At 62.3% G+C, this 25,729-nt stretch overlaps 2 protein-coding genes across 3 annotated transcripts in view; one reads left to right on the forward strand and one right to left on the reverse strand.

Moving 5' to 3' along the window:
* The window catches only part of TNPO3 (transportin 3), a 184,774-nt gene that overhangs the window by 140,205 nt on the left and 18,840 nt on the right, over positions 1-25,729 (forward strand). The window lies entirely within an intron of this gene.
* FLNC (filamin C) lies at positions 1,703-25,379 on the reverse strand. Of its 2 annotated transcripts, XM_004592519.2 has the most exons (48): positions 24,704-25,379; positions 20,742-20,990; positions 19,512-19,609; positions 19,235-19,385; positions 19,000-19,118; positions 18,742-18,819; positions 18,434-18,596; positions 18,116-18,316; positions 17,167-17,304; positions 16,703-16,829; positions 16,453-16,589; positions 16,151-16,344; positions 15,936-16,049; positions 15,331-15,474; positions 15,001-15,124; positions 14,749-14,909; positions 14,485-14,575; positions 14,213-14,382; positions 13,903-14,020; positions 13,543-13,805; positions 12,650-13,247; positions 12,005-12,178; positions 11,763-11,925; positions 11,418-11,578; positions 10,418-10,585; positions 10,206-10,329; positions 9,670-9,826; positions 9,380-9,569; positions 9,188-9,211; positions 8,827-9,074; positions 8,467-8,556; positions 8,044-8,143; positions 7,594-7,734; positions 7,217-7,345; positions 6,945-7,118; positions 6,346-6,507; positions 6,065-6,268; positions 5,481-5,633; positions 5,273-5,395; positions 4,912-5,154; positions 4,479-4,748; positions 4,232-4,369; positions 3,909-4,024; positions 3,557-3,689; positions 3,279-3,455; positions 2,940-3,158; positions 2,111-2,320; positions 1,703-1,978 (listed from the first exon to the last, which is right to left on the reverse strand). In XM_004592519.2, exons 1-48 carry the CDS (start codon positions 25,056-25,058, stop codon positions 1,791-1,793), a joined length of 8,172 nt encoding a protein of 2,723 aa, XP_004592576.2. In that variant the 5' UTR covers positions 25,059-25,379; the 3' UTR covers positions 1,703-1,790. The 2 variants fall into 2 exon arrangements, with proteins under 2 accessions (XP_004592576.2, XP_004592577.2); XM_004592520.2 differs by lacking the exon at positions 8,467-8,556 and having other exon boundaries at positions 24,704-25,378.

Consider the following 25,729-nt stretch of genomic DNA (forward strand, 5'->3'; position numbering starts at 1 on the left):
CGGTCCAGTAAGGAACAGAGATGTCACCATGTCCACTACACACTGGGGGCCGAGGATGCAGGCCTGGTGAGAGGTGAGGCCGTGCGTGCTCAGGAGCTTCCTGCAGGACCGAGGGTGTAGGTGGGCACACAATAGGGAGGCTCCTGGGAGGACCCCGAGGGGCAGGATACAGAGCAAGAGGAAGGAGAGGGGAAAGTCCCTCCATCTCCGCCGAGGAAGAGAGAAGCTGGAAGCGGAGGGAGGGGCCAGGCCAGCTGCTGAGTGTGGGGTGAGGAGGGCCTGGCCGGCAGCTGCAGTCACCTCGTGCCACAGTCCCAAGGGACCGGCATAGAGCAGCAGCAGGTGCCTGTAGTGAGCTGTGCGCTGGCCCAGCCCGGCCCCTCAGGTGTTCTTGTCCTTGTTTGTCAGCACCTACAGAAGGGCTTCTCAGTCAGAAGCCATCTGGTGGCTACGAGGGTGTGGGCGGAGATGAGGGTGGTGGATGCGGCCCAGGTGGGCCATGGTGGCTGGGTTGCTGCCCCAGGGAGCTTCCTGTTGGCCAACAGCAGGATGGGGGCTGGGAGAATCTAGGGCCCAGAGGAGGGGTCGGAGGTGGACAGTGCAGTGGAGCAGTGGGCACACTTCCTGAATTACCCTGGTGGGGAAGCTGGCGAGGGCCGTGAGCGCCTGGGCTGTGGCCAGGAGCGACAGGGAACCTCTAGAAAGGCCTGAGAGCTGCCCTGTGCAGTGGGGCATAGCCCCTTCGACGCGATACTGCAGTAGCTACAGCATGCAGGGTGGGCCACAGGGAGCTGGCCAGGACCAAGGTGAGGCCAGGCACAGCTCCTCTTGCCTGTGGGGTGGGGAGCATTCCCGAGCCAGCACCCACTTCAGGTCCTAACTGGAACATGCCTGAGGCCAGGCAGAGCTGCCCCTGGCCTCTGGGACAGGCTCCAAAAGCCCCACTCAACTGGCCACCACCATTCCTCCAACTCCACCCTGACTGGCCACCACCCCTCCTCCAGCTCTCTGAACCCGGACTGAGCACGGCTTGGGCCTCGGTGATTCAGCCTCTGGTCTCCAGGGTCAAGAGGCTGGAAGGCGGCCAGCACCCTGCCAGCCTCACCCCTGAGCGCACACCCGCAGAACCAGCCGAGCCTCTGCGACAGCCACATTTTATTTGGAGTTTTCCCACCAGAACAGCTCCCAGATGAGCCACAACACATGTGCAAAAAGTTCCCCCAGGAAGCTGGGCCTCGCAGTGTGTACAAAAAAGGCCCCTCATGGGGCACAGCTGTGCAACCGTAAAAAAAAAAAAAAAAAAAAAAAAGAAAGAAAGAAAAAAGAAAGAAGGAAATGGAGAGAAATCAGTCCCCAGGGAGCCTGACCGGGCAGGGTTGCGTGGCTCACAGCCAGTCCACGCGTGGCTTGCCCGGGGGCTATTCTCTGATTGTACTTGCTTTTCCAAGTCTTCACAGAAGGGCCAGGTACAGTCCTTGGAGGCGGGGTCTCCACCCCCACTGCACCCAAGGCCAGCAGTTGGTTTGAGGGTGACTCTTCTCACACACACACACACACACACACACACACACACCAGCACCAGGCCTCCCCACTGGCCTTGGCCCAGTCGGTGGTCCTCAGGCCACTGCCTTCTAGAGGGGGCCCATCTTGTTGAGGGACACAGCAGCGCTTCCCTCACACCCAGCGTGGGTGCTGATGAGAGTCTGTGTCTGCGTGCGTGTCTGTGTGCATGCATGTGTGTGTGTCTGGCCGGAGGAGGGGGCGGAGGCTGGGGGAGGCACTTCCGGGATTCAGGGCACGTTGACCTTGAAGGGGCTTCCGGGCACGCTCTCATCGCCCCATTTGACAATGAGGATGTAGTCCCCTTTCTCCTTGACAGTGTAGGTGACGTTGTACACCCGGTTCCCCATGTGCTTCACATACACCTCCTCGCAGGGGGTCTTGGGCCCGTGCACACCCACCATCATCATGTTGGTGCCTGGAGAGGAGGCAGAGGCAGACACATTTAACGCCAGCCCCCTCTGTGGTGGCTCGCTCCCACCCCTCTACCGCCAGCCTCCCCTGATCCACCAAGGCGAGCCCACCCCAGGGGGACCCTGTCCAGGCTTGCCTGCTTTGCTGCAGTCCACGGTGAAGCAGTTTTTCTGGCCCACGAAGGCCTGGGACAGCCCAGGGCCCCGCGTGACCACCTTGCTGGCATCCGAGGAGAACTTGGGGATGGAGCTGGAGCTGGAGCCCCGGCTGGCCGATGACTTGGTCACGGTCTCCACCAGGACTGTGGATGTCTCGTGAAGGCTGTGGCCTCCAGACAGCCGGGGACCTGAGGGGCCAAGTGGGGTCACAAGCCGCTCAGAGGGGGCTTCCTGCCCTTCCCTAGGCAGTGGGCCCTCAGCTGACTGGCAGCTTCTGCCCGCCCTGCCCGGAGGGGGCACTGCCTGCCTGCCCACTTCCTGTCCTCAGCTCTATATTCTAGGAGCAAAGGCCATGCCAGAGCCATGCCCAAGGCACAACTCGCTCTCCCCTTAGGTGTGGGAGCCCTGATGGCTCCCGTCTCTCACCCCTTCAGGCCCTGTCGGGCGACTCAGGTTAGCTGGCGGAGGAAGATGCTTTGCCAAAGGAACACCCACCCAGGGGCTCCTTCAGGCAGCTTTGGCTAAACAGTCACTGTCCCTTCTTGGAAACAAGTGTAGGACAGCCGGGGCAGGGAGTGGGGGAAAGTTCAACAGGGAGCCGCTACAGGTGAAAACGCAAAAGAGGCCTGGATTTATAAAGATCCTACAGGACTCCATGGGAGGTGTGCGGGGTACAGCCAGGCCCACCTCTGTCCCCAGCCACTTGCCAGCACTGTGGGAATGTAAATGGCCAAAGCTGGGCAGGCTGGGCTGGCTGCAGCGTGGACTGGGTCAAGTGGACTTCCTTCAGCACTCTGGGGTACTCACCTGTGACCTTGGCCTTGAAGGGGCTGCCCACGATGTGCTGGGGGCCACCATACTTGATGGCAATGAGGTAGTTGCCAGGGGCCATAGGAGTGTACGTGACCACGTGGCCCTCGGGACACTCCCGACAGTCCAGCTGCACCTTGGAGGGGCCATCGATGGTCACAGATAAGGCTCCTGAGCCAGCATTCAGGGTGTTCACGATGAATTCTGACGACACGCCTGGGGGCCAGAGGGAGCAAGGCAGTGAGTACGGGGCGGTGGGGGGGTGTGCTCAGCAAGCACAGGCCCTGCCTCCCCCAGGGCAAGGCAGAACAACGCGTGCCTGCACCCTGTACTCACCGGTGGTGCCCCCCTCGAGGCCAGGACCGTAGGCTGACACCAGGCCTGGGTCACCGGCCTGACTCTGCTCCCCAACACGGATCTTGAAGGGACTTCCAGGGATGTGGGCGCCATTGAACTTGACATCGATGGAGTGGACGCCATTCTCATGGGGGATGAAGCGGATGGTGTGCTTGTCTGTGGGCAGAGGGTGGATGGGTGAGCCATCTCCTTCCCTGCCCCTCTCCACAGGGTCCTGTCCAGGTGAGGATTGGCAAGGCGCAGGCCCATTGGCTCACCACTGTCCAGCTCAGACACGTAGCACTCCTCCACGGCCCCGGAGGGCGTATGCACCCTGGCGTCAATCACACCCCGGGCACCATTCAGCTGCACTGCGAAGGATGCTGGCTGGTTCACCTTGAGTCCTGTTTCCTGCAAAGACCACAGAAGAAGGCTCAGCATCCTGGTCGGTCCATGGCTGAAGCCGTCTTCTCTGCAGCCTGATGCAGCTCTCGCGGTCCTGTCAGCAACACTGGCCCCAGCCCCCAGACCCGACTAGAGGCAGGGGCTGCCTCTCTCCAGTGCCATCTGTATAGCCATGCAGGGGTCTTAGCCAGCTGGTCCTCCCAAGGCCACCGCCAAGCCACACACCTGGAGGCTGGTGACGGTGAGACGGCGAGCGTCATCCGAGAGGGAGGCCACAGGCACCACGAAGGGGCTGTCGGGGATGTGTTCATCGTTGAACTTGATGGAGACCTCGTAGTCACCTGGGGTGGACGGACTGGTCAGCAGAGGCCATGCCCACCTTGGGCTGAATCCCCCTAGGGTTCTTGGGGTGGAAGAGGACAGGGCCGAGGAGCGGTGGGGAACCCAGGTGACAGGGAAGCCTACAGTCCCAAGTATCTTCTGCCTGGCCAGTGAGCACAAACCCAGTCTGGAAGGTCAGACAGGCCCAGCTTCCCCGGTCCCCGCACCTGGTTCCTGGACCACATAGGAGACGCCACAGGAGCCATCTTTGCGGTCCTCAAATGCGATCTCCGCCTTGCTAGGGCCCTCCACGGCGATGGATAAGCCCCCAGCGCCCGCCTCGCGGGTCCAGATGCTGAACTCAGCTGGATGCAGAAAGGCAGGGCAGGAATGGGGCTTGAGCATCACTGCCCCTTACACTGGGCACCCAGACCCCAGCCCAGCTCCCGGCACCCCCTGGCCCAGGCCCCTCACCTGGCACACCGGCCACACCTCGCTCTAGCCCTGTGCCTCCGGCCCGCACCTTGTGGGCTCCACCTTCACCCAGGGGGCCTACGGTGAACTGAAAGGGGCTGCCAGGCACATGCTGCCCACGGTACTTGACGGTGACCGTGTGGGGCCCCATCTCCTGGGGCACGAAGCGCACGCTGTAGGCGCTGTCCTCCCCCTCGACGATTTCAGCAGCTTCCGTCTTGCCCGACGGGCTGGTCACTTGCGCGGTCATGTCCTGAGAACTGGCCTCACCTGCAGGGGTGTGGTGGGCAGAGGGGAATCAATGTGACTGCGGGGCCATTTCCAGCCTCCCTACTTCCTCCTCCAGACCAGGCCTGACCTGTCTCGGCTGGGGTATGGTGGAGTCCCTGGGCAATGTCACCCTATTCCCTAGCTGAGCTGGAGCCAGGCTCACCTTCCTGCTGCCGTGTGATGCTGCCGAAGGAGCCCAGCCGCTCCCGGCCCAGGAAGTCCCCGAAGACGGTGGGGAAGGGGTCCCCGCCGACCTGGGTGGACTCCTCCACTCGCACCTCGCGCTTTGTTTCACCACCACGTGTCTTGCTGATCTCCGTGCGCTCTGTGCGAGTGTATGTGTGGCTGCTGCGTGTGAAGGTGCGCGTCAGGCGCTCCTGGGCAGACACCATCTGGAACCAGTTGCCTGTTGGGAGGAGACAGATGCCAGAAAGCCAGGGTGAGAGGAGCAGGGAGACCCAGGCCACCACCTGGCCTCTGCAGCAGCACCACTCTGACCCACCCAGACCCTCCGCAGCAAGTACCTGGGATCTTGAGGTTGAGGTCACAGGTGCTGCCGATGGTGGCAATGGACGGGGCCTGCCTGCGCCGCGTGATGCTCTCCTTCATGCGGCCCTCGCCAGTCACCTTCACTGTGAAGGGGCTTCCTGCAGTGGGAGATGGGAGTCAGGTCCCCTCAGGTCACCACTGCTGTCATCCTGCACGGCCTTGGTAAGTGCCCCTCGGCCTCACCTGGCACATGCTTGTCAGCAAACTTGATGTTGATGATGTACGTGCCAGGCTCGGTGGGACAGTAGGTGACTCTGCACGTGCCATCCTCCAGGTCCTCACAGTTGATGTCCACCTTGCTGGGCCCTTCGATACTCAGTCCCAAGCCTCCGTAACCTGGCAGAACAGGGAGGGGACATGTTGGCCTCATTCTGTGCCACCTATGCCTCCCTGCTCTCCCCGCCCCTAGCTGTAGGATCCACCCAGAATGGGCATACAGGGTGCACCACAGCCAGTAAGGCAGAAGGCACAGTGGGAGGCGGAGGGGTGAGCCAAGTGCTGACCCAGGACGAGGGCCATGGGATAGGCAGCCTAGAAACAAGTCCCTAAGCCGGGCTTCTGGGATTTCCAGCAAGCAAAGGTGGGACTAACCCAGTGCAACCCTGGAAGCCCTCACCTGGGGACAGTCATCTCCCACTGAAGGGCCAGGACTGTGAGTCCCATCAGTGAGTAAGCCCAGGTGTGGCTAGGGGTGCTGGGCAGGACAAGAGCCACCAGTGGTGCCGGCTGGAAGGGGGTCTTGAGGGAAGAAGGTGGGGAGAAAGTACCAGCATTCCGAGTGTCCACGACGAACTCAGCCACCTGGAAGGTCTGTCCCTCGGAGAGCCCCTTGCCCCAGACGCGCACCTTGCTGGCGTCACCGATCTCCGACGGCCCCACCAGGATCTTGAAGGGGCTGTTGGTGACGTGCTTGCCGCTCTTGCGCACACTCACCACATGCTCCCCCACCTCCTTGGGGGTGAAGGAGATTCCTGTGGGGAGGGAAGGCAGATCAGGAGCAGCATGCCCCTCTGGGCCACCTCCCTGCCTGGCCTGGCGCTCAGCTCACCAATGTGCCGGTTGGGCAGGCGCTTCAGCAGGCAGGGCTCCTCATTGCCCGAGGGGGCCCGGATGCTGGCAGTCAGCTGGCTCAGGTCGCTCTCCGTGATCTTCAGGGACACATCCGTGGAGGTACCCACATTCAGCTGGGACGTCCTCATGGAGTCATCCCCTGTGACGGGGGCGGGGCATGGGGATTTGTGACTCCAGGTGGGTCCTGCCCTCATGGGACTTGGGAAACCTGCTCCGGGCTGACCATGCGGGACCGAATGCACTGGCAGCCTTGGAAGGCAGAGTCTGCATTCACATAGGCCCCGCAACCCAGCAGATACCCAGATCCGCCTGGGCTAAAACGGAGATTCTGAGCCTGTCTGAATCCTGCATCACCCAGATGCTAGGCTGGGCCTTCCCTCTAAGTGAGCGGCTCAGCCTTGGGGGCACAGGTCTTCTCATCTGTCCACAGAATCCTTGACACCCCCACCCTCAAGGGGTTGCAAAGTGCCCAAGTGGCTTCCTGTCTGTGGCGGAGTCTGCAGTGTGCCTTGCATTTATTCCAGATGACCCAGAGAGGCCATGAACCTGTGTCTGCCTGCACACATTTCCCCCCACCTGTGATCTTGGCAGTGAAGGGGCTGCCTGGGATGTGCTTGTCATCGAAGCGTACGATGATGCTGTAGTCCCCGGGTGCTGTGGGCAGGTAGGACACGGTGCAGGTCCCGTCCTTGTTGTCCTTACAAGTGATCTCTGCCTTGGAGGGGCCTTCCACGGCCAGTGACAGACCCCCTGCAGGTGGAGATGAAGGTGAGGTTGAAAGTGGGGTTGAGATCACAGATTCTGCCCCCAGTTCTGCACCCAACCCCCTGCAGCTCGCCTCCCCTCACCTTCCCCAGCATCTTTGGTGACAATAGTGAAGGTGGCTGGCTTGTTGACCGTGCCGTGGCTCAGACCTGGCCCGTAGGCACTGACATGGCGGCTGTTGATGGCATCCACGTAGAACTGCAAGGGGCTCCCTGGGGGCAGGCAGACGGGGGTGCTAGATCAGCAGATATCTCCCAGCAGGCTCTATGCTGAGAGCTCCGGCTTGGCCACGGAGGTTTGGCTCATGGAAGCCTGCCTTCCCCGGGACCTAAGTAAGCCTGCCCAGCACCTCCAGGGCATGTCCACAACACCTGCTCAGGGGAGGGAGGCAGCATGGAAACCACCACAGTTCCTGTGCCATGCCCACCCTAGCCCTGGCACCCCAGCCAGCCCCACTCACCAGGAATGTGGTTGCCATCGTATTTGATGCCCATGTGGTGCAGGCCTTTCTCGGTGGGCGCGTACCTCACCGTGATGGTGCCGTCCTTGTTGTCGGTGATGTTGGGCCGAGCTGTTTTCCCGGATGGCATGAGCACCTCCCCTACGGAGTAGACACAGTTACATGGGGGCTGGGGGGCGGGGCTGCCCTGCTTTGCTCTGCTGCCCCACCCTGCACTCCTGGCTCTGCTTCTACCCCCAGAGGCCTATAGCAGTCAGTGGGGGGCAGTGGGATGTAGCTGCCCCAGGGGTGCAAACAGCCCGAGCTCCAGCCTGCCCCCCCTGCAACTTGCTGTGTGACACTGGCTAGCTCCCTCTGGCCTCTCTGGACACCCAGTTCTCATTGCCAGGAAAAGGTGGTGGGGCCTAAAAGAGGGGCTCTGCCTCCCGCCTAGGGTCCCCAGGGCCCTACCTGTGAGCTCCCCTTTCTGCACGGTGAAGGGGATGACCAAGTTGAAGGGCCTCAGCATGGATTCCAGGGGTTCCACAGGCACCACTGGCTCCTCCGTGGCCTACAGGGGTGGGGAGGTGAGGGCCGACAGTCATCACCTGGGGGAGGGCCTTCAGAAACTTGACCCCAAGCCGCGACTTCACTTGCAGAGAATGAAGGAAGGAGCAAGAGGCTTAACGGGAAACAAGAACAGCCTGCAGCAGGAAAGGTGGGCACCGAGTCCCGCGGGGGGGCTCCCTGACTCCTGTCTCCTCCCCCAGGAGGTCTCTCCCACCACCACTACCACCACTAAAACCAAGCCCCAGCCCCGTCTGCTGCGGAGAGACAGGAAGAAGAGATGAAGGCAGGCGAGAAGGAGGCTGCGCCAGCGGGAGGCGGCAGTACCCAGTGTGAGCCGGGCCGGGGAGGGGCGCCGGGCTGGCGCAGGGGCAGCACCTGGGAAGGTTCCTCCTCGGGCGGCAGGGGCTCACACGCCTGGGGAGGTAAGGCATGGGGAAGAGGCGGAGGACACAGGATGGGGCAGACTGGAAGTGCTCAGTGCTCGGCCCCACGCAGGGGCCAGGAGCAGAGCCGCTACACTCTGCCAGACTGGTGGGTGGCAGCGTTGTGCTCCTTTCCTCCCCAAGGGTCCCCCAGCACGTACAGGGACAGCTTCTTCTGGGCTCCCTCGATGGCAGCTAAGTGGGCCCCGGGTCCCGCCCCTGCAGCCACCCAACCTGGCTCTGCCACCTCCGTGGGACTCACCAGCACGTGGAAGGGGCTGTTGGGGATGTGCTCGCCCCCGAAGCGGATGGTGATGACGTACTTGCCCGGCTCGGGCGCCGTATAGTAGATGTCAAAGGTACCATCATGGTTCTCCACCACGTCCACGTCGAGCTCTGCCCCGTCTGGGGTGGACACCGTGCATGTCACCTTCCCCTTGCCTGCTGCCTTGGCGTCCACCGTGATCACCGTCTCCTCTCCAATCTGGATGCGGGGACCCAGACAGGCACCTGCAGAGGGTGGAAGAGTCAGGTCAGGGCTTTTGGGTCCCCGTGCCCAATTCTGGCCCTTCCCGGCTGCCCCTGAGCACCTCAGCCCCTAGTAACAGGAGGAAGGCACTCACCCAGGCCGTGGCCTCCAATGGACACTGGAAATAAAGAAGAGTGTGAGCATTGGGGGTGGGGGAGGGACGCGGGACAGGGAGGCGGGGAAGGGTCGAGGGGCTGCCCTGGGTGTCAGGCCCGGAGGAGTTTGGAAGCACTCAAGGGGGAGGCGGTAGGCGGAGCATGGGAGGGGTGGCGGGGAAGGTGCCTACCTGTGACAAGGCACTTGCTGGCATCCCCAGTGGGCAGGGCGTGAATGCGGAAGGGTGAGTAGGGAATCTCATCACCGCCATACTTGATGGTGATGGTGTAGCGGCCGCTCATGTCCGGCACGTAGGACACAGTGTAGGTGCCGTCCCCGTTGTCCCGGATGTTGGCCTTCTTGGGCTTACCCTCCGGGTCCTGGTGTTGGGACGCGGAGAAGCAGACAGCAGTCAGCTCTCACCTGTGCTGCCCGTGGCCTGCCCCAGGGGGTGAGAGGGTGGGCTGTGTGTCCACCCACCAGGATCTGGACAGTGAGCAGCCCCTCCCCGGCATCCCGGGCGTCGATGGTGAACTCCACGGGCAGGCTGGCTGGGATGCCAGAGGCGTTGAGGCCAGGGCCGCTGGCCCGCACCTTGCTGGCATCGTGGGCAGGCAGCACCTTGATCTTGAAGGGGCTGGGGAAGGTGGCAGAAGAGATGGACTATTAGCTGGAGTGTGTTCTCCCTGTATGCCAGCCTGGAGCCCTCCCAAGTGGGTGCATGCAGAGGGAGGACTCTGGGACATGGAGGAAATTCCATTCCTTAGGGCCAGACCACACCCCGAGTCTTCCGGGGACCCCTGGGGACATAACCTGAGCAGTTTCTCCATCCCCACGGAGACCCTGTGGAGGGGGGCTCTGGATGATGCCTTGTCCTGGCTGTGCCACCCCCAGGGCCAGGGAGCAGCAGGATGGGGCACAGGGAGGCTCAGGCAGTGGACAGGGCCCCCTCCCCAGGCCCCCGCAGTGACTCCAGCGCCCAGCCATAGAGCTGGGAACCCAAGGCGGGGTCTCACCTGCGTGGTACCTCCTGGTCAGCGTACTTGACGGCCACCGTGTAGGGTCCGTCCGTGGCAGGGGTGTAGTGGACAGTGTGGGTGCCATCCCCATTGTCACGCACCTCCACAGGCTCAGCCACACCTAGACAGGGCGAGCGGAGTCAGCAGGGCCTTCTGGTATCCAGCACCCACCCCTCACTTCCCCCCATGTTGCCTCACACGGCCTGTACCTGTGGGTCCCAGCACCGCCACCTGCAGGGGGGCCCGGCCAGCTTGACTGCAGTCCACGGTGAAGGTCTGGGGTACCCGGGCCCGGACACCAGCTCCCAGTCCCGGCCCTGAACACTTCACCTTCCCAGGGTCCACCACGTCCTTCACGGGGACACGGAATGGGCTTCCTGCAAGGAGAAAGACTTCAGCTCCCACTCACCTGCTAGGATGGGGGCCTGGCGCCAAGGAAGTCCCCCTGCCTGCGAGAGGCCCGCAGCACCGGGGAACCTGCTGGAAACATGCAGACAAGAACCAGTGAACATGGCTTCACACGGAGGCTGCGTAAAACTCTCCCATTGGGTGAGGTTAAACCTTCCCAAATGAAGAAATTACTAAAAGTGGAATATTTGTTTAAAAAATAAAGTGCAGGCAGGTTAAGCCTGTGTCTGCAGTGCCAGCATCCCACACGGGTGTTGCTTCAAGTCCCAGGATGCTCCATTTCCAATCCGGCTCCCTGCTAATGCTCCTGGGAAAGCAGTCGAGGCTGGCCCTTCAGCCTGGCCCACCCCTAGATGGGCGATTTCTGCCTCTCCTTTTCTCTCTATGACTGTGCTTTCAAAGAAACAGATTTAAAAACAAATTAAAAAAAAAAAAAACATATACAAGAAGACGTAGTTCTGACATTGTGGCTGATAGAGAAAACGTGGTAGCTGGGCCTGCAGGAGTACAGCGGCGCCCTCTGTTGGCAAGGAGAACAAGTGGCTAGACCGTCCCCAAAAGGCCAGTGTCTGAGCGGCCAGCCCCACAGCAAGGGCAGCACGGCCTTGCGCTCCAGGGAAGGGGCCTTTGAGAATGAACTGGAGGAGCTGGCACCACCGCAGTCCTGCCTCTTGTCCTCCCTGCTGTAGGGTGCCCTGTCTGCCATCGTCCACAGCCAGCCAAGCTCCGGCGCCTCCTCTCCCCATGAAGTTGGCTGCCTGCCGCAGCCTGCCCGACCCCTCCAAGCCCCCCGTTGCCCACCTGGGATGGGCCGCCCGCCAAAGGTGATGTTGACGTCGTAGTCCCCTGGGGTGAAGGGGATGTACTCCACAGTGCAGCTCCCGTCCTTGTTGTCCTTACAGGACATCTTAGCTTCAGAGGGGCCCTCGATGGCCAGACCTAGGCCCCCGGTGCCTGCGCCCCTACAAGGACAGGACAGTCTTCCTTCAGCTGAGGGAAGGGGCAAGGGCGGGAAAGGGAGTGGGGAGCAGAAGGAAGGGCTGGCCACAGGGGCTGACTTGCTGCTGATGAGACCCCCAAGAGAGGATGGGGTGGAGGTGAGGGTGGTCACAGCCTCAGGTCAGGGTCACGTCAGGGTCGGAATACCTGGTCTCCACCGTGAAGCGGTTGGCCTTGTTAACCAAGCCACCCTCCAGACCCGGCCCGAAGGCCCGCACACGGGTGGGGTCACAGCCCTCTGTCACGCCCACTCGGAAGGGGCTCCTGGGCACGGGCACGTCATCGTACAGGACCTCCACCAGATGCACACCTGGAAGCCAACGCCAGAGTCAGCCGCGGAGGGAGTGGCACCCTCACCTATCCCTGGCTGCCCCAAGCGGGCCTCTCACCTTCCTCATAAGCTGTGTACTGCACGCGGTAGGTGCCGTCACCGTTGTCTGTCAGGTAGGTGTCCGTCTTAGCGCCCGAGGGGTTGAGGACTCGTGCCGTGATGTGGTTGCCTCCCGTGGCTGTCAGGGATCTTGCGTCCACGGTGAACTCGGTGGTCACCTCCCGCAGGACACCTGCATCCCAGGAGATGCGTGTTTAGTGTGGGACGGGGCAGCCTTCCCCTCCAAGACTCTGCAGGTTCTCAGCCAGGCAGGACCAGGGCATCCTCCCCACTCCCCTGGGAGCGGGAAGCCTCGGCCACAGCCCCAGCCCTCATTGCCCTCTCCATTCTGTCTCCACTGGGCATCCCGGGGGCCTTGAAGGTGGCGCCCCTACTGGGAGCCCCATCAAGCCACCCTTCTTGACCTCCGGCAGCTGGCTACCCGCAAAGCTTCTCCCTCTGTGTTTGCTGGGGCAGAATGCTTAGCTTTTCTGGACGAGCAGGATCTCCCCAGAAATATATCCAGGGACAAATGCCACTTCCAGGCCCTGCTCTCATGTCTAGGCTCCTCCTGGGGGGGTATCTGGCCCCTAAGACTGCCTTTAGAACCCCTAGTCTACACTACTCGCCTCCTGCCCTCTGGACCCCTGCCTCCCTCACTCACCGTGTGGCTCCACTCCAGGCCCCGAGACCTTGACGCCGCTTGTGTCCACGGCAGGCTGCACATGAACGCGGGTGGGGAATTTGGGCACGGGGTGGCCCCCATACTTGATGGTGATGGTGTAGGTGCCAGGGAAGGCGGGGCTGTAGGTGATGTGATAGGTTCCATCGGCGTTATTGTGGATCAGCACCTCAGCCTTGACCCCAGCGTCCGACAGGATCTCGATGGTCAGCTCGGCGTCCCCCGCCTCTGAGCAGTCCACGGTGAAGGAGGCTGCCTCGCCCGCCTTGCCGCGCTCCAGGCCGGGTCCACTGGCCCGCACCTTGCTGGGGTCGAACACGGGCCGTACAGTGGCCTTGAAAGGCGAGCCAGGGATGTGGGCCTCAGCAAACAGAATGTTGATGGTGTACTCGCCGGGCTCTGTGGGCAGGTAGCTGACGGCGCACGAGCCGTCGCCATTATCCTGGCACTCGATCTTGGCCTCGCAGGGACCCTCCACGGTCAGCCCCAGGCCACCTGTGCCGGCGCCCTTGGTGTCGATGGAGAATGGGGCAGGGGTGCCCACCAGCCCTCCTTTGAGACCAGGGCCGTAAGCACAGACCTACGGGGAGGGAAGCAGATGTGTCAGTTCCTGACTCCCGCTCTCCCAAGAACCCCTCCCCCTTGCCGGGGAAGTAACTACCGCCGACCAAGTCCAACAATTCTAGAAGGAGATGCAGATGTGGACAGGAGAAGCAATTTGTCCCAAGGGCAGGCTCTTTACAGCTAAATCATCGCCAAGACAAGTCCTGGGTGGAAATGGCCTTGGCCCTGGGTTCTGTGCTGTACCCACCCCAGGTGCCTGAATCCCTTTGGCCTCTGTCCCCGTGACTCAGTCACAGCCCTGAACTCCTCACCTTAGAGGGATCTGGGGGAAGGACACCTTCCACAGCAAAGGGGCTGCCAGGCACTGGGTGGCCGTCGTAGGTGATATCCACCTTGTAGGGTCCCTCCTCAGGGGGCATGTAGCGCACCGCCTGGGCTTCGGCACCGCCCACGGCCTCCAGCTTGCAGGGGATGGGTCGGCGGGAAGGTGATGTCATGCGCACATCCAGCTGGCCCTGACCGCCAGCCCCGCGTGTGTTCACGGAGAATGCCTGCTCCTGTCCCACAGCCACCTCTGCGGGCAGCACAAGGGTGGCTGTGAGCAGGGACCCCGGCTGAGCCCATCCCAACAGCCCTCACTCCCTCCGCAGGGCAGCTCCTGCCCCACTTACTGCTGTTGAGGCCTTGAACTTTAACTTTGCTGAGGTCCAGTGGAGGTGCCACGTTCACCACAAAAGGGCTCTTGGGGACAGGGTCCCCACCATAGGTCACTGTCACTGCCATGTTGCCCTACAAGGTACAACAGGAGGTCAGAGCTGGGTGGCACATGCACATCCTATAGCAACTCCCTGGGGCTGAGGGAACCCTCCAAGGCACCTCCAAGAGGGATTCCCCAGGAGAGGATGGGAGGCAAGCAGGAGCCAGGGACCACCCGAGGTTGGAGGAGGGACAGCCAGAGCCCCAGGCAGGCCCAGGACACACCTGCTGAACAGCAGTGTACTTGACGGTATAGGAGTAGTCGTGGTTGTCTATGATTTCAAAGTCCTTCACAGCCTCACCCTTGGCTGACCCAGCAAAGTGCACGTCCAGCCTAGCCTTGCCAGCTCCCTTGGTCAGCACCGTGAAGTGAGTGGGCTTGCCCACTTCCACACCTGGAGTGGGGTGGGGTGTCCAACCAGAGAACAGTGATGAGGGCCTGCTGGCTGCCTCAACCCCACTCACCCCTGCCATGGCCTCTCTCCTTAGACACCTACCCGTGCGATTCAGTCCAGGGCCCTCGGCCTTGACCTTGCTGGCATCATGGGATGGGTCCACCTTGATGTGAAAGGGGCTGGCAGGGATCTCCTGTATGGGGAAGAGGCTCGGTCAGGACCCTGCAGAGAAACCACATCCCCCATGCTGGCTCAGGATGGATGCCCAAGGGACACCACATGGATGAGGTGGCCTGGGACAGAGCCTCTGCCTCCCACTGCCCTATGGCTTCATTCGGGAGCTGGGCAGGCCGAGGACCAGGGTACCTGGTTGGCAAACAGCACCATGATGGTGTAGTGGCCGGCCCCAGGGGGCGTGTACTTGACAGTGAAGGTATCATTGTCGTTCTTGATGATATCAAAGTCGATGTCAGCCTCTGCAGGGCCCACCACACCGGGAGCGCACTTGATGCCAATGCTCACGTCACCTAACAGACAGGCAGGCAGAGGCCATGAGTGGGTGCCCAGCCACCTCCCAGCCCACCCTGCCTCCTACAGGGGCCTCCCGGATCCTCGCACCTTGGCCAGCCTCGCTGCAGTCCACGGTGAAGTAAGTGGGCTCATTGGCCTTGAGGCCAGTCTTCTCCACACCGGGGCCGTACACCTTCACCCGTTCCGGGTGACTACCCTCTCCCACGTTCACCTGCAGGGAATGGTCCATGCTCAGCCTGGCCGCTCCCTGCTCCAGGACTGCCCCCACTCAGTGACCCTGGCCTGAGGCTAGGACCCTGGCAGCCAGCTCCCCTCCCCAGCCCCAGTGGCAATAGTGGGAGGAGGGAGTGTTGAGGACTTGGGCCTCCTGTATGGTGCCTCTTGTCCAACAGGCAGGGCAGGGCTTGTAGGGCGCACCCGGAAGGGGCTCTTGGGCACGTTGACGCCGCCCCAGGAGATGATGATGGTGTGCTTGATGGGCTTGGTGGGCACGTAGGAGCAGCGGAAGGTGCCGTCGCCGTTGGGGATCACCTTGATGTCAATGGGGCAGCCGTCGGCGTCCTGCAAGCATCAGTGGCCAGCAAGGTGTTAGTGGTCTTTCAGAGCACCCCGCAGCGCCCTCTGCTGGCCACGGCCGGGCCAGGCGCCTGTGCCTTTTCCACCCCAAGGACCTGATGCGGATCATGTCACAAGAGACTAGGGCCAGGTGCTCCCATGTCCAGGGCCTACCCTGGGAGGCAGGAGACCCAGCCCGAGGCTGGGTCTGTGAGGGGTGGGTCACCCTCCAGGATCCTGGAACACACTCGTTCACCTTTCAGGGCACATCAAACACCAAACTGAGCATCTTGTTAACATCTTAGTTAAAAAAATCAGGTGCACCTTACAAAAAGGCGTTTTATCCTAAGAAAACATTTCCGATTGTCCCCAGATCTTCCAGCCCTGCCTGACTTTCTGTGATGCTATTACAACTTCCCACCCTGCAGGGGTTAGTGAGGGGCAGCAGAGGCCAGGCCATGTCCCACCTGGGCATAAAGCTTCAGGTCTCCCTTGCCAGCGGCGCGGGCATCGATAGTGAACTCGGCAGGCTTATCCACGATGCAGCCAGTGGGCTCCAGGCCAGGGCCAAAGGCCTTCACCTATGAAGTGGAGGAAGGAAAGAGAGAGAGAGCTGGGTTAGAGACTGTGGGTGATCAGCTAGCCCCCCCGGCTAGGATAGCCTGTAGGAGCAGGGCCATACCTTGTCCGGAAAGCAGTCAGGTGGGGCTGGCCGGATGTGGGCGATGAAGGGCGAGTCACGGATGTCTTCATCGTCACAGATGACATGCACGGCGTACTCCCCGGGCTCCGTGGGCCAGTACCGCACATCACAGGAGCCGTCCCCCTTGTCATCACACTCAATCTTGGCTTGTGATGGCCCCTCAATGGAGAAGCCTGGGGGTGTAGGGTGAGAGGATGAGGTCACACAGAAGCACCCTGAACATTGAGAAAGTCCCCCAGCCCCTGCTCAAGTCCCACCTGCTGCCACAGCTCACCACTTACCCAGTGTCCCCACCTCTGTACCAATGGCCTCCACCACGAAGTCGGCCGACTTGCCCACCTGGCCAGTCTCCAAACCAGGCCCCCAGGCCCGAACCTTCTGCATCCCTGCCTCAGGGCTCACCTGGACTTCAAAGGGGCTGGAGATCCCAAGAGGAGCTGGTATTAGTACTGGGAAGGCCCCCTACCCGCTCCCATTCCATAGCACACACACACCCGGGACACAAAGGGGTGGCAAGGGGAAGGTGCTCACCTGCGGGGGATGGCATAGCCGCCCCATGTGATGGTCACTACATACTTTCCGGGTACCACAGGGTAGTATTCGCACTCAAACACACCGTCCCCGGCCTCCCGCACTTTGACCGGCTCCTCTGTACCCTCTGCGGGAAGTAGGAGCAGGGAGGATGGAAGCCAGAATTCTGTCAGCCCCTTTGGAACTGTGTCCCAGGGGGAAGGGACATTCTCCCTGGATGTCAACTTGGTGCTTAACAGTCCAGAGCAGTGTTGGGGGGAAGACGGGTAGGGGAGCCTCAGACAGCCTGCTAACTGGGCACAGGTGTCTGAGGTCCGTTGCCCCTGTCCTCAGGGATCAGACCCTGCCCCATCCTGCCACATCGGGTCACACCCTTCCCCCTCCCCTACCTGCTTCAGCCTCACCCCCACCCTGTGCTGCCTCTCCCTGCACCATGCCCGTGTCTCCCAGGCCCTGGCACTCACTTGGCCCCTTGACTGTGACCTTGAGCTCTCCGCTGCCAGCACCCTTGGTGAACACCTTGAAGTCTGCCACCTCTTTCACGCGTACACCCTTAGGCTGCAGGCCCCGCCCAGTAGCCCGGCAGGCGTTAGGATTACAGGCTGTAGGAGGGGAGTGGGAAGGAAGAGAGGTAAGGGGGTGTTGGAGGGGCCCAGCCACAGCCTTAGCCCTGTTCTGGACACTTCCTCTTATCCCCCCCACAATGGGGCTGCTGGCAGCTGTACTAGGCAGGGAGCTGGTTTCCAGAAAATTCTTCCTGCTGGGTTTCTCCCAGCCTTGCATTTGGGACAGAGGTGCATCTGAATGTGGGCTGGGAGTGGGCTAAGAGCAACGCGGAAGGCCCCTGATCCACACCCAAGAGCTCATTCAGCCACAGTCACCCAGGCCTTCTCAGAGCCAGTGTAGTCACCCTGGGAGTGAAGTGCGTCCAGAGCATCCTGCAGGGCCGTGGGACAAGAGCTGTTCTGTCCCGCACACAGGCAGGCCAAGGACCTCAGCTGGGGGCGCAACAGCAGGGGCCTCAGCCTGGCATGGAGCCCATGTGAGTGCCACCAAACAGGCAGCCCATCTGGGCATGCCACAGAAAATAAGGCCAGAGCTCACCGAGTATGTCCTTTTCTCCCACATGGTCTTGTCACTTCCCCTCAACCCCTTCATGGTGGTGGCCCCTATCTGTAAGCCTTCCTCATGGCTTCTGCACCCTCTTCTCACTGGGCCCAGCTACCTTGGGCTGGGCAGGTGCACACGGTGCGGACGCAGTGTGCCCAGACCCCCTCCTTGGCTGCCCCCACCCCCGGAGCCTGCGGATGTAGTGTGTCACAGCCCATAAGTCCTCAGACGCAGAGATGTGCCTGGCAATGCTCCCAGCCCAAGGTGACGGCGAGGGACGAAGCAACGCCGGAGAGCCCTCACCTTCTGCCACGTGGACGGGGAAAGGGCTGCGGGTGATGGGTGCACCGGCAAAGGCCACGTGCACCGTGTGCGGCCCCTCCATCACTGGCCTGTAGGTGCAGCGAAACGTGCTGTCGCCCTTGTCCTCCAGGGCCACTTCCACAGTGTCCCGCCGGCCCTGGGGGTCCACGATCACCACGGCGACATCACCTGTGCCCGCCCCTGTCGTGGGCAAAGGCAGTCAATGTCCCTGGCTCCAGTGACACCCTGGTCCTGATACCACACAGCCTTGCCTTCCCGGCTCCAGCTCCTGCCTGCCACCGCCACCACCACCCTTACCTGCGGTGTAGATGTCGAAGTAGGTGGGCTTGTTGGCCACGTTGCCCACAGGTTCCAGGCCAGGGCCATGGGCCGAGACCTTGTTGGCATCCCCTAGGGCCATGGCCACATTTACCTCGAAGGGGCTGCGCTCAATGTTCTGGCCAGCAAAGAGGACAGTCACCTGGGATCAGGGGTCACACATGAGCTTCTGGGAGAACAATTGTGATGGGAAGGGGTGTGGACGGGGAGCAGCCTGAGAGCAGAGTGCTTTGGCCAGAGCTGCAGAGGTGAGCAGCAGGAAGGGCAGGGTGTTCTATAGGACATACCTTGTGCAACCCAGCGACCTTGGGCACATAGGAGACAGCATAGGTGCGGTCTTTGTCATTATTGGGAACCACCTTGGCCTGTCGGAAGGGGGACAGTTTGAACACCACGGTGGTCGTAGCCCTTCCTGACCCCCGCAGCATGCTGATTGGCCTTCACAGCATGCTGAGTGGCTCCAACAGCCACCTTCGGGCCTTTCCTGATGAAGGGCGGCAGCGGGAAGGGTACCGATCCCATGGCTCCCCCAGGCTTCGCCCTACCTCCTCCGTGTGACCCTCTGGGTCCTCGATGTAGACTAGCACCTCGCCTAAGCCAGCATCCACGGTTTGCACGGTGAAGTGGGCGGGCTGCAGTACAGTGTTGCCCTGGGGCTCGATGCCTGACGGGCAGAAGTGGGGCCAGGTCACCCAGAGCACTCCCCTGTGCTCCTACACACACCCACACAAACACGCGGAACCAGCCTTACAGGGCTGGCCAGGGGAGGGTGGCACGTACCAGGCCCATAGGCGATGGCCTTCTTGGGGTTCAGCTGCTTGGAGCGGATAGGGGCCCCAGGTTTGAGCTTGGCTTTGGGGAACTGGGACAGGTAGGTCATGACAGAGTGCTCATCCACGTTGGGGTCCACAATCTCCTCAGGGGCAATCACCTGTCACATGTCAGGAAAACAGTTTGTAAGGAGGAAGGGGACTTCTCGAACCAGGTACCCCAGAGACCCGATCTCTCCCTTGTCACCAAGCGCCTGTGCCCCACAGCAACCCTTCCGTGAGCACACCTGGGGTACTCCGAGCCAGTCGTCAGCCTGCTGCATAGCTTCCCGGGCGTTCTGCACGGGCTGGTTGGGGTCCCAGGCCTCCCAGTCCGGGCAGAGACCTGCAGAGATGGCGGTGAGAGGGAAGCTGCTCAGCTAGAGCCTGGAGCACCAATTCTTCCCACTTCCTCAGCAGATGGCGGGGGCGGAGGCTCACACCCCTTTCCAATCAGCTCCAACTCGGACCCGCCAGGTTCCTGCTGTCACCGCCCACTGCTGCATACACCTGCTGAGCCACCAGTGGGCAAGCAGAGGCACCGCAGCCCTTGCTGGCACCAGCCCTGCCAGCCAGCCTCCTATCTGCCCTGGCCCCTGGACACTGACCCCCCCATGATAGCACTGCCCCGTCTCCACTCCTACCAGACCCTTCTTCTCCTGTTCAAGGGTACACAGAGTTCAGGGTCCCTGTCCCGCAGAGGCCTCATCCTCCAGAAGTCCCAGTGTTCTAAGCTCTTCTCATGCCAAGCCTGAGGACATAAGAGCTACCTCTCCCTAACTGTCCACCTGGGGAAACTGAGGCATGGAAGGACCTCTTAGGGGAAAGGATGATTTTTTTGCCACAGCTGTCGAGAGCCTGGCCTCGGGGAAGAATACAAGGCAGCTCCGAGGCCATGCCGCAAGGGGGGTGCATGGTGGCAGGGTGCCCTGTCCGGGCTGTCAGCACTGGAAAGGGTAGGTGCCATGCCTCGATGGGGAGGGGGTGGCTGAAAGGGTGGAATCCGTGAGTGGCTGGAGCAGCTGAGCTCATTGCTGGCAGCTCTGCTGACTGGCTGCAGGCAATAGTTCAGCAGCTGGGAATGCCTCCCAGGCAACATGCACCCCTCTCTTCCCGCTCCCTCCACGCCCTGCTCCCCGGCTGACCCCATACCGAGGGTCAGAAAGGGAACTGGACATGGCAGGGGTGTGGGCAGTGATGGGGGTGAGGGGTTTTGCCTGCACTGCCTTGGTCTAGCCCCTACCTCATCATGTCAGAGACTGTAGCCAGAAAGTGGCAGGGCTGGGTCACACCAACCTCATCCCACATCATCCTGAGCCTCAATCCTTTCTCCAAGATGCTCCCAGCGCCTTCTCAAGGGGTCTTGCCCAAGAGGTCCTCACCCCTAGGGCCGGAACGGGTCCCCGGCTCTCAGAGGGCTCATGCCTGCTTGTCCCTCCAGACCAGGGGCTCTGCGATGTGCCCACCAGCCCACTCACCAGGAGCGCAGTTGTCCACTAAGGCGCCCAGGGCTTTGCCGTCCTGCCAGTCTCGGTTGAAGTTGGTGATGGGCAGCTGCGGCACCTTGTTCTGAATCCAGCCCAGCAGGCGCTGCTTGGGTGTCTGCTTGCGGGCGTCCTCGTCGTCCTCATCCTCCCACATGGGCATGGAGATGGAGTAGTGCAGGATCAAGGTCCAGATGAGCCCCAGAATGAGCTTCAGGTTTCCATCCACGATGGCCTTGCTGTCTGCAGGGCACGGCAGGCAACCCACTCAGGATGGCCCCCTCTCCCCCACCTACGGCCTGCCCCCTGCCCTTGGAGCCCCCGCCCCCTCACGCATCACCTGCTCAGACACTGGGTGCTCTAGGGTGCGGCTTCTCTCGCTGACCCGAGTCGCGAGTCCGTCTCCTACCTGCTCAGTTCCTGTACCTTACCGAGGTGCATGGGCCACACAACCAGCTTCACGGGTTTGAGAGTAAGGACTGATCAGCCCTCACAACAGGCTTACCCATGAAGCCACAGCCACAAGCAAGACTCAAGCATATCCATCACCCCTTTATAAGGCCTCCCTGCCTCCTGCCTGTCCTGCCCCTCACTCTGCACCCCTAGAGACTGATTCCCATAGACTAGTCACAGCCAAGTGGGATCACAGAGTAGAAACCTTTCTTTTGTGGGTCTGGCTTCTTCCACTCTAGGCTGGGTCTCCTCTTCCTTCCTTCCTTCCTTGCTGAGCGCCTACAACTTGGTAGGGTCACCTCCATAAATACCAATTGGATGAATATTGTAAAAGCTACAATTGGGAGGGGGAGGGAGATGAGGCAGGTTCAGCCTGGACTATGCCAGACACTGGAAAGGCCTTTTGGAATGGAGCAGTTCTGGGGAGGAGGCAGCTTGGGAGTGCTGTTGTCACCCACACAGAACCCTGACTCGCAAGCCAAGACATCTTGCACTTGTCACCTGTGAGGCAGGTTAAGGGGTTAGGGTTAAGGTTAAGGGGTCTCACTTCCCTTCTTAAACAGCCCCAGAGGGTGGGGCCAGAGGGCAGTCCTTTGGAACCAGCTCTGCAAAGGACAAGGCCGGCCTGGAGCTTGCCCCTAGGAGGCTGGGAGGGGACACAGGACAAGCCATGTTTACTGAGGTTGCCTGGGAGATGGGAGAGGGTGGGGCCCAGACTCCCCCCTTACAACACAGCTTGTCCTCTCTGCCTCCTCCAGGTCTTGGGTGTCTGTTAGGAGAGAGACTAAGGGGTTGGGGGAACTCGGGCAGTGTCCCCCACCTGCCAGGGAGCCATGTGCGTTTGCCTGGCCCAGGGCCCTGGGGCTCCCCTCTCCACCCTCACCGATTCATCCTTCCTTCCCCCCCAGCCCGCCCCTTTCCCCTGGCTCCTCGGCAGCACAATGGCTTGGCAGCTCTCAGATTCCATGACACACTCACTGTCGGCCCCCTGGTGCTGCCTGCTTTCCTGCGCGCGCTCTCTCTCTCTCTCTCTCTCTCTCTCTCTCTCTCTCTCTCTCACACACACACAGGCCCACATTACTTTCACACAGGCCGGATGCCACGGGTGCCCCTGATGGCCTTCAGCCTTTGCCACTGAGCTGCACACCCCCTGAGAAAGGCTTCTGGCCAAGGGCAAGCCAGCCCCTGGGAGGCAGCCCTGGAGGGAGGAGGCTGTCGGGGTGCAGAGGGGACGTGTTTGTGGGTGAGGGAGCATCAGTTGTATCTGCTGCAGCCACAGCTTGCTCCCCAGCAACTGGCCCTGGGCCAGACAGCAAGTGGTCCGGGCTTGGGCCCAGAGTCCTGCTCTGGGAGCAATGACCTTCCTCCTTCTCCTGCCCCCACCAGAGGCCAGGCAGAGGGAGCTCCACCAACGGAGCTGCTGCTTTTCCCTGAGCAGCCTTCAAGCCAGTTACCCCCTCTCCCAGTTGGGGGTACCCCCAAAGGGGTAGCAGGGACCCCAGAGCAAGCCCCAGAGACCACCCCAGGCCTCCAGTGGGGAGGAAAGAGGGCTGGGCTGAGGGAGAGACCAGGACAGCTGCTGTCCCCCCCAGCCCCTCCCTCTGCTCTTGGCTCCAGAAGGACTAGCAACTGGGGAACAGCTGCGGGACAGAGCCGCCTGCTAGGCCTCTTTGTTCAGAGGGGCTTGAGGGGGCAGTGGGGGCCTGCACAGGGCTGCCTGGGAGGGTAATGGGGATAGGGAAGGGCACGGGGCTCCTTTAAGCCCAGCCTCTACCCTCCCCCATTCCTAGCTCCCTACCCTAGGGACCCTCACTTCCCTTCTCCAGGAAAAAGGGGGTCTTGTTGACCCCTCCCAGGTATCCAGATGCTGGGTTTTGGTTCCTGAGACAATGCGGGGGGGGGGGGGGTGGAGGAGGGGACTGGGGTGGTGGTGGAGGGGGAGTGGCAACCCCCAGGACAGCCCCTTCCCACACTAAACCTGGGGCAGGGGTGGGGGGTTAGGGGAGTTGTGGGCAGCAGCTGAACTGCTGACAGCTTATCTCATCAGTGAGCCAGCCACTTGGCCCAAACGGGCCAGCTCCCCGCTCCCCTTCCTCTCTGGGAACTTCCCACACGCCCCCTCCAACCAGAGCTGACTCCTTCCCCCTCTGCTCTGAGCTGGCCCCTCAAAGCTGTCCAGCCAAGTCCCTCTCCGCCCACCCCCTACTTCCAGGATCGGCGGAGGGAGGGGAGAGGTAGGCAGGGAAAGGAGGAGGCCTGGACAGGGGCCCAAGCCCCCTGCAGCCAGCAGGGGAGGGGCAGCAGTTGGCTAGCACGTTCCACAGAGTCCCTTGGAGACCCCACCTGGGACAGTCTGTCCTGCTGCCTGTCAGATACTAGCAGGGTACCTGCCCCCCAAGCCGCTCCAGGCCTGGCTACACACTCACACACACACACACACACACACACACACACACACACACACACCAGCGCCCCGCCCCCACCCCCTGCCCTCAGGCTTGTCCTTCTGGAAAGCTCAGAGACATCTGCTGTGTCACGGAGACAGGGCTATTTCCAGGCCGGGGCAGGCGGCTGCTCAGGGCGGGTGGGGGAGGGAGGGGGTTACAGGGGGAGGCAGTATTGGGATCGGCGAGGTAAGGCCCAGGGAGGGCACTGCACTTGGGGTAAAGCCCCCCCCCCCCCCCGCTGACCTCAGTTGCTAATTCAGGAGGCCTGGAGATGGCCCTGTGGGGAGAGCGGGGGTTGGACAGACACATGTCCACTTGTGCCGGGCTAGTCTGTGTGTACTGGGGACCCACCTGGCCCTGTGTGGAGTTCCCTTTCCAGGGCTCCCCTCCTGTGCCAGGGGCCAGGCAGGGCTGAGGAGAGGGGGGTCCCTCAGGCCGACGGGGCCGACGTGCCTCCCCACCCCCACCCTCACTGACACACCTTCCAAATCTGGTTAGGCTCAGACTTCCTCCCTTCCACAGGCCCTTCCCTCCCCGGCTCGCAGACGCCCGACCCTTCAGCCCAGCCAATCCCCGGCTCAGGGTGGGCTGGGACAGGACCCACTCCCCAGCAGGCAGCAGCTCAGCCGGGAGGGCAGGCAGGGGTTAAGGCTTCCCAGCCCTTGCTCCGTGCCTTTTTAGGTTTCCGAGGCCTGAGCCCTGGAGCTGCTGCGTGCGCGCCTCCCGCCGCTCTCCTGGCAGACACCTGGCTCAGCCTGCCCCGGGCCCTGCGGAGGGGGCTGGGAGCCATTAGCTGTGTGCACCAGGGCCGCCGCCCCCCAGCCATCAGTCGGGAGCCCTGGCCCTGTCCTCTCCAGGCTGGAGAGAGTGCGCGTACGGCGCCCGTGTCGCGCGCCCACTCCGCGTCGGTGAGGTCTAGCCCCATCCTCCCCCTTAGATCCTCGCTCGGGGCACCCCCAAAAAGGAGTGCGGACACCAGACAGTCGCCCGCGGTCTCGGGGCAGCCCTCCCCCGCTCCCCACGCCTGTGCCCGGGGTGGCCCGCACTAGCACTGACCGATGGACACGAGCTTGATGTGCTCGCGCTCCAGGAACTCGAGGGCCACGGACACGTTCTCCAGCTTCATCTGGCGGAAATTGGGGCGCGGGTGGAACTTGCGGTACATGCGCTTCTGGCTGAGCACCTCCAGCAGCGCGATGAGCCGCAGCCCGTCGCTGAGGTCGCGCTGCAAGTCGGTGAGCCGCTTGCCCACACACTTGAGGTGCTCGTTGCACCAGCGCGTGAAAGTGTTCTGCTGGATCTTTTTCCACGGCGCGTCCTCCGCTAGGTCCTTCTCGGTGGACGGCATCTCGTCCGCCTCGTCGCCCAGGCCGAAGCCGGCGGGGTCTGCGTAGCCGCTGTTGTTCATCATGCTGGCTGCTGCGCGGGGCGCTGTCGTCGGGGCGCGCGGTGCGGGTGTCGTCTGGGCTCTGTCCGGCGCTGCGGATCTCTCCAAGTTCTCGGACGACCTGGCTTGATGGGGGACTTTGGCGAGGACTCGGGCTGCTCGGCCTCTCTCTCCCTCTTTCTCCGTCTCTCCCTCCGGGGGCAGAGCGGTACTGGCGAAGTGCAGGCCAGGCCGGGCCGGGGGGTTTAAGAAGCCCCCGGGGCCGCCGCCCCCACCTCCCTCGCCAGCGGCTCGCCCGCGGCCCCCCGCTCCACGTCAGAGCGCCGGCCTCCCAGGAATGCCGCCCGGGCCGCGGCGGGGGCCGCCCCGAGCCCCGCAGCCCCGCCTCCGCCCCGCACCGCCCCTCGGCCCACGGGAGGGGCGGGGCGGCGGCGCCTGGCCGAAGCCCCCTCCCCTAGCCCCAGCTCCAGCCAGGGACTTGAGGATACTGAGGCCTGGTGTGGATTGAAGAATCTGGACGGGTTGGTTGGCACGGGGCGGACTGTGGACCTGGACCTGGGAGCCCTGGCTGCTGGCCCAGGGTATTGTCCACCTGTGCACAGGAAGGAAAATGTGTGTGCGCGCTTGTGCAGACATGGCCCGCCGAGAGACAGAGAGAGAGAAAGCGCGAGTGAGCGAGTGCAGGGCAGACATGG

Source organism: Ochotona princeps, chromosome 25 (genome assembly GCF_030435755.1).
Source record: "Ochotona princeps isolate mOchPri1 chromosome 25, mOchPri1.hap1, whole genome shotgun sequence".
NCBI lineage: Eukaryota > Metazoa > Chordata > Mammalia > Lagomorpha > Ochotonidae > Ochotona > Ochotona princeps.